The 15,360-nt window shown below is 42.4% G+C and overlaps 2 protein-coding genes across 2 annotated transcripts in view; one reads left to right on the forward strand and one right to left on the reverse strand.

Annotated features, from left to right (window-relative positions):
- TRPT1 (tRNA phosphotransferase 1) overlaps nucleotides 1-6,074 on the forward strand; it is a 250,619-nt gene extending 244,545 nt beyond the window's left edge. Inside the window, exon 8 of the mRNA XM_044075737.1 lies at nucleotides 5,491-6,074. Coding sequence (XP_043931672.1) covers nucleotides 5,491-5,513 — 23 coding nt within the window. The 3' untranslated portion in view covers nucleotides 5,514-6,074. The remainder of the gene's footprint in view (nucleotides 1-5,490) is intronic.
- FERMT3 (FERM domain containing kindlin 3) overlaps nucleotides 6,072-15,360 on the reverse strand; it is a 577,997-nt gene continuing 568,708 nt past the window's right edge. Inside the window, exon 15 of the mRNA XM_044075734.1 lies at nucleotides 6,072-6,804. Within this exon, the coding sequence (XP_043931669.1) occupies nucleotides 6,625-6,804 (180 nt within the window). The 3' untranslated portion in view covers nucleotides 6,072-6,624. The remainder of the gene's footprint in view (nucleotides 6,805-15,360) is intronic.

Consider the following 15,360-nt stretch of genomic DNA (forward strand, 5'->3'; position numbering starts at 1 on the left):
GTTTCCATACTTAGACGACTGGCTCCTCACCGCCCTCACAAGGTATCAACTTCTCCAAGCCAGAGATTATCTAATTCAGATATCAGACTCCCTGGGCATCACCATAAATTTAGGCAACTCCAACCTGAGTCCTGTGCAGAACCTAAAATTCATAGGAAGGCAGTTGAACGTGAGGGATTAAATAGCCTCTCTTCCCCTGCACCGCATAATGACACTGAGCTGTCAGGTTCAGGAACTGTTGCCCCACCAATCCCCACTGGCACATCTAATGTTACAAGCCATGGGTTCCACATCACTAGCGATCTTGTTAGTTCCCCTGGCAACATTTTTTTATGCGAATCCTTCACTGGACATTAGCAGTACAGTGGTCTGTACTTTACCAACCTTTGTCTGTTCTCATCAAAATGACACCAGTTTGCAAATGTCATATTCACTGATGAGTTCAATTGGATGACCTCTTTCTAAGCAGACCCTTCCTCCCCACCCCCACAGATAGTCATGGTATCACAGACGCTTCCCAGTTGGGGTGTGGGGCATTAGAAGGGAAGGATGATCCAAGTCACAGTTTCCCCCTGGAGTCCAGGATGCACATCAATATCCTCAATGTTGCAAGCTTTTCGGGATGCTCTCCCTCTAGGGACTATTGCTATTCATACCAACAACATGTCTGTTGTCTGGTACATTAACAAGCAAGGAGGAACCTGTTTTTATCAATTGCGCAGGGAGGCCACGAGGGTGTGGGAATGGGCCATCTCTTCATACTGCTTTCTAGTTGCAATGCACATTCTGGGAAAACCAGTGAGCTGGCGGGTAGACTCAGCAGATCAATTCTGATTCCACACAGGTGATCCCTCAAGCAGTCAGTGGCGAACATGATCTTCAAATGCTGGGGTCAACCTTGCTGCAACCTTTTTTCCTCTCCCCTCAAAAAGTGCAGTGAGTTCTTTGCTCTGATCCCCTCTCTGGGGAAGTCCTTGAAGGATCCTCTGGTGCATGATTGACCCCCGGGTCTCCTATATGCTTTTCCCCCTCTCCCTCCTATTCTGGAATTTCTACAGAAGGCAAACAGATTGAAGAGTTTAGTCATCTTCATTTCCCCTTCTGGCCTTGATAGATTTGGTTCCCCTTCCTCTGGTCTCATCTAAGATATCCTCCTTGGATACTGGAGCCAAGACAGGGCCTCCTCTGTCACCCATCAGGATTGTGCCATCCCAGTCTTCAGGCCCTCAAACTAACTGCATGGTTTCTGCATTTCCAACCATAGTAAAGACAGTCCAGGCTTGCTTCCCCAGTCTGTAACATCATTTTAGCCTCTCAAAAAGTATCCACCAAGAAGGTCTACAACAGTAAGTGGAAAAGATTTGTTGTATGGGCTGCTAGTAAAAATATTGATCCTTTCTCTGCACCTGCTTCGAACATTTTGCTTTTTCTCAGTACTTTGTTCCGAGAATGGGCAAGTTTTTCTGCTGTCAAACTTCACCTAACAGCAATTTCCAATTTTCATGAGAGTAGCCAGTCTCAGTCTGTCTACTTTTAGAATATGCAAAGCTTTTATGAAGGGCATTTTCTTGCTAAGGCCATCCACTAAAGATCCATCCCCTCCATGGGATCTTACTGTTGTATTACAGGGTGTAATTCAAGCACCATTCAAGCAAGCAGCTACAAGTTTCTGTCATGGAAGACAATTTTTTTAGTACTATTATTTGGGCAAAGAGAATTTCTGAATTGCAAGCATTATCTTCCAAGCCTCCATCCATAATTTTCAACAAGGACAAGGTTTCTGTATGTACCAATCCCTCTTTTATGCCTAAAGTAGCCACAGAGAATAATATAAACCAATCCATTCAGTGCCAGTATTTTTTCCAAATTTTGCCAGCAAAGGAGAGCACACTCTTCACCTCCTTGATGCTCATAGACAACTACATTTTTATCTGCATAGAGCAAAACACCATAGGAAATCAGAACAATTGTTTATAGCTTTCTCTACTAGCAAGCTAGGTCGTGCAGTTTCTAAAATCACCTTGGCTAAGTGGATCACTGACTGTATCACTTTCATTTATTCACAGAGCGGCTTGGAACTGCCTTGACCTCCAAGAGTGCATTCAGCTAGGTCTATGGCTACTTCCTCTGCCTTTTCTTCCAGAATTTCCATTGATGATATTTGTGCGGCAGCCACATGGTCAATCAGTCACACCCTTGTTATGCACTACAAGTTAGATATTAATAGGAGCAGGGCTTCTTTTGGCTCAGTGGTGCTCTGGCACATTCTTCCATGAAGGCCACCCAAGAATCAGCAGCTGGAGACTCTGACCCTGTCGTGAGGGGGAATGAAGAAGATAACATCATATTAGAAAGTTATGTCTTACCATAACTTGGCATCTGTGTTGTGCATCTTCATTCCTCCTCACTTTTCCCACCCAACCCCCCCCTTTATTTTCTAGAGGATCTATAGAAGATGGAGAGACACTCGGGTCCTAAGAGTGAGCCTCAGTTGCCTTTCTTTCTTTTCTGTCTTGATTTTCTGCTGGGATGATAGGTCAGCAAACTCGATCTGAGGTGCTTGGACAGGTGTGATGCATTTTGTGCATGAGGGAGGAGCTTGAGAGTTGGATCTAAGTCTGGAATATGTGGCCAAGCCGGAACAAGGTTCAGATTTGAGACCCTATCGTGAGGAGGAATGAAGATGGACAATGCAGATGCAAAGTTATGGTAAGACATAACTGTCTATTTTTGCCTCCAAAGGGTCACCTCCCAGCTGGAGGTTGCTTTTGGGGTTTTTTCAGTGTGTCTTTTCCTAAGGGTTTTCCTTTGTTTTTGATCTGTCCCAGGATCCCTTCTAATGAAGTAGGTAAATTTAGCTGGGTAATTCCTATGGTATCTAGGAACTAAAGAGAGAAGGATTTGTCTGCAGTCTTTTGTGGTCTTCCCTTGATCTTGGAGAGTTTTCAATAGACTGGAAAATCAGTACGTCTTTGTCCAAAGGCAAATGTAGATTTTTTTATTTGAAATCTTCAGGTTTAAGCTGACTAAAAAGTCATGCATATCTGAGGATAACAGATCCAGTGGCAACTACCCTAGAAGAAGCATGTGCTGCATCGTAACTGCACTTAATGGTGTGTCTGATAAAATAAGTGGCCTGTAAACGTAAGCTCTGCATTTGCTGCTTAGAATCTGCTGTAGGAGGTTCCAAGGTAAGAATAGAAATCAAGTATTTTGTCATTTGAGTTGGTTAATTAATAACCCTAAAGGCAAGGGTAGCAGAGGTATAGAGCTTTTTCCCCCATCTATTCATAACCCTACTATCTTTGTCAGTAGGTAGAGTATTAGCACTGGGCAGAAGATTAGAGGGTTTACCTGAAGAGAGAAATACTGCAGAGGGATCTGCCACTGGGTTCTTGTATAGGTATTTAAGGCCATCAGGGACCTTATAAAACTTGTCTGGTCTCTAAGGGAGCTGGTTGTTGAGACTCTGGTGCAAAAGAGGTGGAATGAAAGGCATCATGGAAAGCCTTATTGACAGGTGGGACTGGGGATGGGACAGGGGTACTCATTTCCAAGAGGGTGTAATACCTCTTCTGAACATTAGAGATCTGTGTGAATTGCCAGAGTGTTTCATCATGTTCTGTATAGTCTTTCTGAAAGAAGCTTGCTCAATAGGAGAATCAGGTGAGAGAGAGAACCCTTCATTGAAAGAGATTTGCCCTGGAGAATGTTGCTGAGAAGAATAGTCCAGAGAATAGGCCGAGTCATAATCCTGATGCTCATCAGAGGAAGAGAAAACCCGGGTAGATTTTAGAGTAGCATGTGGTTGCTAAAAGTGGGCCTGACTGCCCAAACTTTAGCAGTCAGCTCCAAACTTTTGCTCTGTACATCCTTATCAGTTAGTTTGAGGCATATTTGTTTTTTTCATTCATATTGATTCATACCATAGTTTATCATTTCTTGACATTTCTTTTTATTCAGAAAGTTCTGCTATGTTAAAGCAAGCCAAGGCCACTTTCATTCTCTTAGCTCCTAATGAGATAACCACAGATCTCTTCCTAGATGATAATTGTACTGTTCCTGTATTGGCTTGCCTGTGCACAGGTCATTAACAGCTAAGTTATAGAACAGAGTGCTGCATCCAAATCTAATGACACTGAATCAGTCAGCCTAAAAAGTACAGTTTTAATTCTTAATAGTCATGTCTTCTCCTGCCAAGTTATAAATATCCCAAATGTAGCCAAAATACCTTATAGAAGGAAACTTTTCCTACAGAAGTGGAAGTTTGTCTCAAACAGTCACAAAAGACTTAGACCTATTCAGTGGACGATTCCCATGGGTCCTTAAACTTGGCTTATTCTTACATCAAATTACATATTTTATTCATTTACTTATTTTATTAGACATTTGTTTACTGGGAAGGTCCAACTGGACGTGTAGTCCATTTTCAGTGGAGGCCCAGGGAGAAAAGCTCCACTTTACAAACAAAGAATACATTAACTTAACAGTGGATTAGTGCAATAACAATAAAAATAACTATAACATGACAGTGCACAACCATAGTAGTTATATACATCAGTTGTGTGATCATCTCTAGAATTTCTTCTTGTGTACTAGCCTTTTATTAGTAGTAACAAATTTGTCTGTTAAAGGCCTTCCTGAGTGGTGTCTGGCAAGTAGGATTACCTAGGAGCAAGAAATGCAGGATCATATAGCCTGGTGTGGACACATCAAAGGGAATAACAGCACTTCCATTGAGTGGTGAACAATCACGTGAAAAGGAGCAAAACAATTTTTGCAAACATCAGATATAAGGTTTTATTTATTTATTTATTTTTTGTAGGAGTCACAACCCCCCTGCACCTTCCAAGTGAGGAGACATCCCCTCACCACATGTGTATAAATATACATACTGTGAGTTTGCACAACAGAGGCGAAAAAAGAAAGAAAACGCCAGTGTCAGCAAAACGTGTTTCCCTTCTTTTCAATGAAAGTTCTGTCAGTCAAAAATGACAGGTCCACTTTGAGGCGGGCTTCTCCCTATTCCTTACCACTCCTGGCTCTCAAGTATTCAGTTACTTGTCCCTAATCCCCTGTTGCTTGATGCTTTTCCCTCAAGTGTTCACCTTTCCACTCTGTAAGATGCTAACCTACACCTGCACATAATGGGTGATTCAGTACTCCCGTGCCCTCAGTCAGTCTGAAGATATATAGGCCATTGTGTCTGACATATACAGAGATAATCAGTTCACTCCCACCTCACCACTGGATAACACCTTTTTTAGCGAGACTTCTCTTAACAGACTAAACAGTCAAAATGTTTTGACCTAACTGCTGATACCTCCTTCAAATACCTATTGCAGTAAGTTTGCTCACAATATGTTAATTGTTCTGTCACACCTGGTTAATTTCATATTCATGTGCATTTTTGGATATTTTTTATTGTACATTGTGTTAAGTGTGTTACAGTGACTGCGTTTTTAACATTTTTCATTGCTTTCATTTCAGGGTGTGAGCTTCCACTTGTATGATTATTGATATGAGAACTATGTTCGTCTTATTCTGTGTGGTGATCCAGCCTTGAAGACTTTTGATTAACATGTCTGTAAACTAGTGACACCTTGTTTGCTAATCAAAACATTGACTGCTTTGTTACAATGTGTTTAGCTATTTTTTTTCATATGAGGATGCTCTGGAATGTGTTGTACGATTTATATTTCCTCGAGGAAAGAAAGGACCCCCACCACCAGCACAGAGCAGTGCTGAAAAGGCAGATATCGTACAAATAAATGAATTGGGAAAAAATACATGTATTCTACGTAGCAAGATGCTGTTGGATAAGTGCAAACTTCCAAGGTAATGAACCATTACAGCCATATAACTACTGCTGTACTGTGCCTAAAAAAGTTAGGTCTAGAAAGTGTCTCATTATTGTGAGCTTTGAGTGACACAGTACCTAACTACACTGAATATATATCAGCCTTTTTGTCATTTAGGTCAGAATAATATTCTAGAATATACTTGCTATGTAAATAGGTACATTCTTATCTGATATTCTTGGAATTTAAAAATAAAGACAGAGCTCTGCATTATTTTTGAAGAAAAAAATACTCATTTATTTGCCATAAATATACAGTTAAGCTTAAATGAATAAAAGAGTGTTTGTTTTCTGGTGACGTAGTTTAATTTTGATTCTTGACTGGGTGGAGCATGTGATGTCAGCAGTAGTAACTTAGCCAGTTTGTTGCTTTAAGGGGTAGGCTTTGCTCACCTTCAGCACGCTATTGTATACAAAGTGTAAAGTGATCATGTATAGTCTGTTTGGCAGCCTATAAGCAGCTGTTGACAAAATCATTTTACTTTCCAAATTTAATTTGGAGACTAAATCTTTATTGAAGTGGTCTAGCTGTCTGTCAAGGAGACAAATTTTCATTGTTATGGACAGGAGAATGAAGTTCTAGTCTGCATTTGGGTTTTCTTCTTCAGGAATTGGTGAATGAGCAGTCCAATGCAGCTGTGAGCAAATGGAATAAATTTTGACCTTTAGAATGCTATGAGTCAGTATGTTTTGGAAATTAGTATTCACAAGAAATGTGCAGTATGTATTGATCACAGCTCAGATTACTGTATGTGTGTTTGCACTCAGAGTGCCTCATGGCCACCTGTGAGTTTGTGAAAGAGTTCCTGGTTCAGTGTCTCATTCTGATCTTTGGAACGAGTGGACATAAAAATGTAGCCTCCAATGTACTCGTGAACAATCTTGCAATTTGCTGTGACACAGCTGAAAGCAACATTTATATTTTCATCAAACTCGATAGCCACCTGAAGAGAGAGACAAAAGAAAAATTAGAAACAATTTCCACAAACACGCATAGCAAACAAAGCATGGTATATCGAAAACTGTTCAACATTTGTATAATGAATATCCGATATGCAACATAGATATTCCATCACTTTCATGAATTTAATGCATTAATTTGATACTAGAATATAGACTAGTAAAGAACAGCTATGATCAACAATGCTGAATGATTTCCTTTCCTGATAGTTTTATAATATTAAAAAAATCATCAAATGTATAATTCATTCTTAATCCATTTCCAGGTGTCATAAGCCTCTCTGCACATACAACACAAAGTTTCTATCTCCATCACTGCACTCCACTCCACGTGTAGCTAGAGATGAATGCTACTATTTTCTCCATTGCACAAGATTTTAAGCTTCCCTTATTTTGATTTTGTTTTCTTGTGTTTCCTCACATGTGACTGTGTTCTTTCAGATTAGCATATGTTAACTACACCTCCTCGACAGACTACATACTGCTTGTCAGTTTTGATTTTTTAATGATCCTTTGCATCTGCTACCAAGAATTATCCACTACATCAGTCCCTTTTCAGCTCTGTTTATTCTGTCCTTCTAACTCATTTGTCTTTTCTCTTTGTACCAACATTTCTTTGTATCTCTATCAAATACATGAGTGTACATTAGTAGACCCCACTAAAATTAATCTTCAAATTCACAAAGTCTACCCCTTGTGCAAAAGTCACCACCTATCATAGAAGCGTGACTGACTTGGTGTACTTTTCAAACCACTGTCCCTGGTAACTTCCAAGTGTTGTCTGTGTTCATCTCTTAAAAAATGATAGCATTTTAAATACCTTGGAGAACTTCTGTCCATTAATCTGTAACTTGTTTACCACTACTGACTAAGCCTGGTGTAACTTTACATGTTCTGTAGTCCTATCTCGCCTTCATTCTTACACATTGGTTTGGAGCCGATCCTCAGCTCTGACTCGGTCACAATCTCAAAGTCTTCTAGTTGTGGGGCTAGGTAGGTATCCCATGGTGCACCAGTACAATCCCCAGATCTCATTTGCCGCGTTGACGAGTTTGGATGTGCTTCTTCTTTGCCGTAGCGAAGTCTAACACATTTTGCTAATTTTTTGACAAAATTTTGCTGTGTTTCATGTTTAGATAGCTTCTTCTAATTGTTATTAGAGTTCTTTGGTAGTTTCATAGTTTTCAAGTTACTTTAGTTCTTCGGTGTTAAGTATTTCTGAGAACAGTTGGCCATTGACCTTATTGTTGTCTTTGGTATCCTGTGTGCCAGTTAGTTTCTTTACTGGGGTTGTGTTATATTTTTTATATACCCCTAGTTTCAGATATTGTATATATTAGTGCTTGTAGGTGCCTTTGCGCGTAGTTTAGACTGTGTGTGCATATTAAATAAAGTCTCTCAGTATATTTAGAATAAAATAAATAGATTAAAATAAATACTTTTGCTTGCAGGGCTTAGCTTATTGGATTTGCAGTTATAACAGGGTTTTCTTTTTTACCTTCGTTCTCTTGTTTTGCATTGTTAGAGATTGTATAATTTCTCTGGTGTGTGTGCGATTCCTTCCTTTCTAGGTCCGTTTTAGTTAGAGGACCTAGACTTTCTCTGTCTTTCTCTACCAGGGCTAGGCCCATTTAAGTTAGAGGACCTAATCCTCGTGGTTGTGTCTTGTTGGTACTTTAAGGGCTAGGCCCGTTTAAGTTAGAGGACCTAGTCCTCCCACTTTCCCTTTCTTCTCTGTGTGTCGTGTGTCTGATTGCAATCTTCTGTGGGATGTCTAAGGAGGTTAAGGATCATAAGCCTTCTGGCTTTAAAAAGTGCGTTAAATGCTTACAGAAGATGTCCATAATTGATGGCCACAGTAACTGCATATACTGTCTTTGGGCCATCCACATACAGGAAACATGCCTATTTTGTCACTCATTTAGTGCCAGGGTATTGCAGGAGAGGAAAAATAAACTCATATTAAAAGGTCTCCTTAAGCCCTCTTTTGAGGAAGATCTGCTAGCTCTTCCTCCTCTGCTAAGTCTCATGGATCTAAAAAGGAGAAATCTAAATCTTCTAAGAGGCCCTCCCTGGCGCCGGCTGGTGCATCGGAGCCACCTCTCAGAATTTCCAAATCTGATAAACCTGCTGCCTCCTCGACTCCACTGAGTTCAGAGCCGATTGAGGGTTCTACTACTACTACTACTGTTACTACAGTGTCGGCACCAGGTAGTTCGGAGCCGACCACTGATAGTAGACATTGGAGCCGGTCTACGGATCCTCTACCGGTCTCCCCTACACTAAGGTCACCCATATTACAGAGATCCCGTTCACCCACACTGTCTTCCAGGTCTTTGAGGAGTTTATCAGAAGATGTGGAGAGAGTAGTGCTGAGACTCCTGAAGTCATCTGCCTTACCTAAAATGTTGTTTTCTCTGAGCCAGTCGATTCCAGGGCCACTTGAGTCCGTTACCCTTTCTGTGATTCCTCCTCCAAGCCATGCTGGTCTTTCAGAGCCAGAGTGTTTGGTACCGCTGGTGGAACCCTCGGTTCCAGCTCCCCCGAGGTTGTTTCGGAGCAGAGTTCTGCTCCGACACACTCCATGCCGTCTGTAGTGTCTAGGAGCCAAAGCTCCCCATTCGGCCCCGACAGGGACGCCTGCAACTGAACCTCTTCGGTTCTGAGCCTTCCTTTCAGCGCGTCGGGTAGGGTGAGCTTGGACCCTACATCTGTCTTGGAGCTGATGGCTCTGGAACCGATTGCATCCTCTGTCTCCTCAGCGCTGGGGAGGTCTTCAGAGCCAGAGAAGTCGGCATTTGAGATGATGAGGAGTATGCTGTCCCAATCATCAGCTCCTACCAGGGGTACTAACACTCTTCCCCCTAGGGTACCTACTTCTGTCTCAGCACCTACTCCCTCTCTGGATAGCAGAGACCCACAGCCTCAGGAGCCACCGGCTTGTGGCCCCCATTCTTCAGAGACCTCCCCAGATTATCCTTCCGACGAGCCCCAATGGAAGAGAACATGCAAAAGGAAGCATGTAGACTCCCAGGACGAGTCTCTTACCTCGGACACCAACCTTGAGGAGTCAGAAAGGTCCCCAAATCGTCCTCTGATGATGTCTTCTTTGTAGACATCCTGGAGATCCTTAAGCAGAGGTGCGGCTGGCTCACTGTCACCCCTTCTGATGAGTCAGTGTACCTGAAGGCTTTCGGGTCTCAACCTTCAGCCTCTTGGGTGGCTCCACCTTTCGACGAACTGTTAGAGCTCGTTAGTCGGAAGGTGTGGGATACTCCTGATGCCGTGGAGCCAGTCCTCAGGAGACCAAATAAATTTCTATCAGCTCCCAAGGAGAAGGAATTTTTGTCAAAGGGTGTTCCCTAGATGCCATGGTGGTGGCGGCCACTAAGAAGGAGCTAGCGCCGACTTTGTCTTCTGTCCATCTGCCGAATAAAGAATCTTGAATGATGGGACAGATACGGGAAGCGTATCTTTTTGTCAGCGGCATTTACTCTTAGATTGCTGAACAACTTACACACTTCATGAGGCTTCAGAGAGATCTCCTTAAAGAGTTAGGAGAGACTCTACAAGGTACATCTACTGAGGGAGTCCCTGAGAAGGTGTCTTCCCAGTTAACCACCTTGAACTCTATTGTCAACTCGTCCATGAGGCTCATCTCTTATGCAGCCGATGGAGCGAGCAGAGCAGCGGAATCAGGAATTTCCCTAAGGTGTCATTCCTGGATGCGCTTGTATAATTTTGTGGAACCATTCAAGTCTACATTTACCAATGCCCCCTTCGACAGTTCTTCATTGTTTGGACCTAAGGTAAAGGACACACTCACCCGGTGCGAGAAAGAAGGAAAAACAATCTCTGCCGTGGAAGTATGTTTTACCGTCCCCTCTAGACCATACTGTAAGGGTCAGAGAGGTGGTAAAATGTGCTTCAAGAAGTCCCAGAGGTTTTTCCAGGATGCACAAGGTGACTCCTCCTTCAGAGGCAGAGAAGAAGGAGGAAATGGTAGACATCACCCTAGAGGCAGGGGCGGACCACAAAACCAGGGAAACTGTGATTCATTCTGGGGTCGTCTCTACAAGTGCTCCTGATGTGGGGCCTGACCGTGCTTATGTGGAGCCTGTTGGGGGTCGCATTTCTTTGTATCCGGAAGCCTGGCTAAGTATCACTCAAGACAAATGGGTACAAAGAACTATCACCAAAGGTTATTCCATACCCTTTTCTCTGCCACCTCATGTTCCCAAGAGGATCCTGGATGTTCCACCCAATCACAGGGATCAAGCAACTGTGGAGGTCATCAAGTTGCTGGCAAAAAGACTCATCCAAGCCGTCCCCGCAGACCAAATACGATCCGGAACTTACTCCAGATTCTTTTTAGTGCCAAAATGTACAGAGGACTGGAGGCCCATCTTGGACCTCAGCAAATTAAATGGATCAGTAAAGAAGGACAAGTTCCTGATGGTGACACTGCAGTCTATTCTCCCATTACTAGGGAAAGACACTTGGATATGCTGCTCAATAGACCTCCAAGACACTTACTACCACATAAAAATGGACAGGGCGTTGAGGAGTCATCTACGCTTCGGGCCGGGAGCCAGTCACTACCAGTTTTGTGCTCTGCCCTTTGGTCTCACCACAGCCACCAGGGTGTTCACCAAGTGTATGGCAGTAGTGACAGCTCACCTGAGACGTCAAGGATTCCAGGTGTTTCCATATCTGAATGACTGGCTCCTGACCGCCCCCACCAGGCATCTACTTCTTCAGACCAGGGACGCTACTATTCAACTTTGTGCCCAGTTGGGGATTACTATATATTGGGAAAAATCTGTCTTATTGTCCTCTCAATTTGTGATTTTTATAGGTGCAGAAATAGACACAGTAGCTATGTTGGCTCGTCTTCCAGTAGAAAGGGCACAGAATCTGGTTCTTCAAATTCACCGTCTTCTCCCCCTCCAAAAAGTCAAGGCCAAGACTGTTCTGAAGCTTCTAGGGACCATGGCTTCTACCATAGTACTAGTGCCGATAGCCAGACTACACATGCGGATTCTTCAGTGGCTTCTGTCATCCCAGTGGTCCTTTCAACAACTACCCTTAACTCATCACATTTTGCTGACAGACTCTTGCAAGAAGGACCTCATTTGGTGGATTCAACCCAATAAGTTAACCACAGGCACTCCATTTGTCCCTCGCCAACCCATTGCCACTGTGACCATGGATGCCTCACAGATAGGGTGGGGGGGGCATTATCTAGGCAGGACTGCCCAAGGCACATGGTAAGATCATGAGTCTCACCTGCATATCAGTGTTCTAGAGATGAGGGTGGTGCTCCTGGCGTTGCAAGCACTTCACGACCTTCTTCCTCTTGGGACGATTGCAATACAATCAGACAACATGTCAGTAGTATGGTATATCAACAAACAAGGTGGAACCAGATCATACCCACTGTGTTGAGAAGCCATTCGAGTTTGGAAATGGGTGATATCTTCCCAGCGCTTTCTGGTGGCGACGCACAGCCTGGGGACAACCAACATGATAGTCGACAAACTCAGCCAGGCAAATTTTGATGCCTCATGAGTGGTCTTTGAAGCAGGATATAGCGGAGCAGATTTTCCGCAGATGGGGACAGCCTTGCTGCAATCTCTTTGCCAGCCCAATCAATGCCAAATGCAGCAACTATTTCTCCCTTATTCCCCCTCCGGGGGAGTCACCGAGAGGCGCACTCATTCACGATTGACCTCTGGGTATCCTTTATGCTTTCCCTCCCTTTCCGCTCATATCCAAGGTGATTCAGAAAGCAAAAGAGATGGGAAGCAAACTGATCCTCATTACTCCTTACTGGCCTCGACAGGTTTGTTTCCCCTTTCTTGGGCCTCACCTCCTAGACGATCCATGGATTCTGGACCCAGTGCCAGATCTCTTGACACACATGTCAGGTTTGCTTCACCCCACCTTACACACCCTCAATTTGACAGCTTGGCTGCTCCAGTTCTATCCTTAGTCAGGCTTCACGACTTCTCACCCTCCGTGACGCATACCCTTATGTCCTCTCATAAACCCTTCACTAGGAAATTATATTCCAGTAAATGGAGGAGGTTCTCTATCTGGGCTGAGAAAAAGAATGTTGACCCTTATACCGCTTCCATTCCGGTGGTTCTGGAATTTTTGTCTGAACTTTTCCACCAGGGATCTGCGACTGCCACAGTCAAGGTTCAATTAGCAGCTATTTCTAATTTTCACCTAGGCCTACAAGATGCTAATCTGATGTCACATAGGTTGTGCAAGACCTTCCTCAAAGGTGCCACTTTGTTAAGACCCCCCTTTCAGGAACTGGTTGCTTCATGGGACTTGAATTTTTTGCTATCCAAATTAATGTCGGCACCTTTTGAGCCTTCTCATTCGTCGCCTTTGAAATTTCTGTCTCGGAAAACTCTGTTTCTGGTGGCAGTCACATCTGCTATACGAGTGTCAGAGTTACAAGTACTGTCTGTTAAACCCCCTTATCTGATATTTCACAAAGACAGAGTATCTCTTCATACTAATCCATCCTTCGTCCCCAAGGTCTGTTCCCATAACTCTCTGAACCAATCCATAGAATGTCCGGTGTTCTTCCCTAATCATTCCAATGCAGCAGAATACAGGTTTCATCAAGTGGATGTTCATAGACAATTACGTTTTTATTTGCACCGGACCAAGGAATTCAGGAAGTCAGACCAATTATTTCCTTCTCCGACTCCAGATTAGGTCTACCAGTTTCCAAAGTGACCCTCTCTAATTGGATCTCTAGCTGTATAGCTTACATTTACACTTCTGATGGTGAGCCTTGACCTTTCAAAATTAAGGCTCATTCTATGAGATCTCAGTCTACCTCTGCAGCCTTTCAAGCCAGAGTCCCACTTGATAATATCTGTGCAGCAGCAACTTGGGCTACGCCTCATACATTTATTGCTCATTACAAATTCGATTTAACCTCCAGGGGTAGAGCATCCTTTGGTTCCAGGGTACTCATGAGTATTTTTCCTTGAGCCACCCAAGAATAAGGTGCTCAATAGCTGTCCCATGTGTAAGAATGAAAGCAAGATAGGACTACAGAACATAAAGAAGTTATGTACTCACCATAACGTTCCATGTTTGTAGTCCATCTCGCCCTTCATTCTTACAAACCCACCCACCTACCCCCATCCTGAAAGTATCTGGAGACAGAAAAATATTGCTATTATCATTTACTGGAGACCTTTTATTATTGGTTTCTTTCGCTGTGGTTATTATTATTTCTTTTAGTTAGCAGCAAACAAGATCTGGAGATTGTACTGGTGCACCATGGGATATCTACCTAGCCACGAGCCAACTAGAAGACTTTGAGCTTGTAAAAAGGCCGAGTCAGAGCCGGGGATCGGCTCCGAACCCATGTGTAAAAATGAAGGGCGAGATGGACTACAAACATGGAACATTATGGTGAGCACATAACTTCTTTTTTTATAACCAGCTGCCACTAGGCTGCTTTGTCATTGCAACAGCTTCAGAATGAAGAAAAATAAAACAAAATTTTATTTAAAGTCAGTAAAACATAAGTCCTTTATATTGAACCTAGTGAGGTCTCCAGGTGTTTCTGTAGAATCATCTGACACTTCTAGGTGTTCATATTTAATTAATAATTTCAAAACCATGATACATTTGTTATTGAAATATTTAATTGAAGCCATGTTTAACAAACATTAGAATACATTTTTGTTTGAATGGCAAGACAAACAAAACCTTATTCCAATGTCTGTTAACCATGGCGTCAAAAGGTTGTTTTCTGAGAATCAGCATTTGATGAATCAGAAAATCTGTTACCATAATTCCAAAGTCCTAGTCTATCTTTGCAATGGTATAGCTTATGCTGCTTATTTAAAGTAAATTCTCTGGCTTGGCATTAACATGCTTCAAAGATACCTGTACTTTTCATGGAGTAGAAACACATTAGCACAATATTTACATCTGTAGCATTCGTTCACCCAAACAGTTTAATTAACTAAACATTCAACTGCTCAGACAAATGCCCTAAAAACCTACACAACCTGCTTTGTTCCAGTACAAACACACACACTGAATACATTTACAAGATTGCTTTTGCTAATCATCAAATGAAGTTATTGTTGCAGCTGGTAAGTGTGCAGCTGATCATGTGTTGGGTTCTGGGATTCCATTTCAGTACCAGCAGGGATATTCTTTTTCCCAACATTTGTGTTGATGCCAAAGTTTGTATATTTAGTGATGCAAAGATGTGGGAGAATCAGGAGCTTTTTTAATGCATTTTTGTGCATTTGGTTTATTTGGAGGTTGATGCGTGTAGTCAAGAAACGAAGAAAGGACTTTTTTGGCTTTCTGCACCATTTAATGATCCAACATTTACTTTATTTTCATCTATGATGGTTTAAGATTGTAAGGCATTGTTATAGCCTTTAGTTTACCTTGTTTGTTTTTGTTCTGGTTTTGATTGGACTTGATCATATGAGAATATATATATATATATATATATATATATATATATATATGTATGGTTC

This window comes from Protopterus annectens, chromosome 6.part1 (genome assembly GCF_019279795.1).
Source record: "Protopterus annectens isolate FY-2018-M chromosome 6.part1, PAN1.0, whole genome shotgun sequence".
NCBI classification, from domain to species: domain Eukaryota; kingdom Metazoa; phylum Chordata; order Ceratodontiformes; family Protopteridae; genus Protopterus; species Protopterus annectens.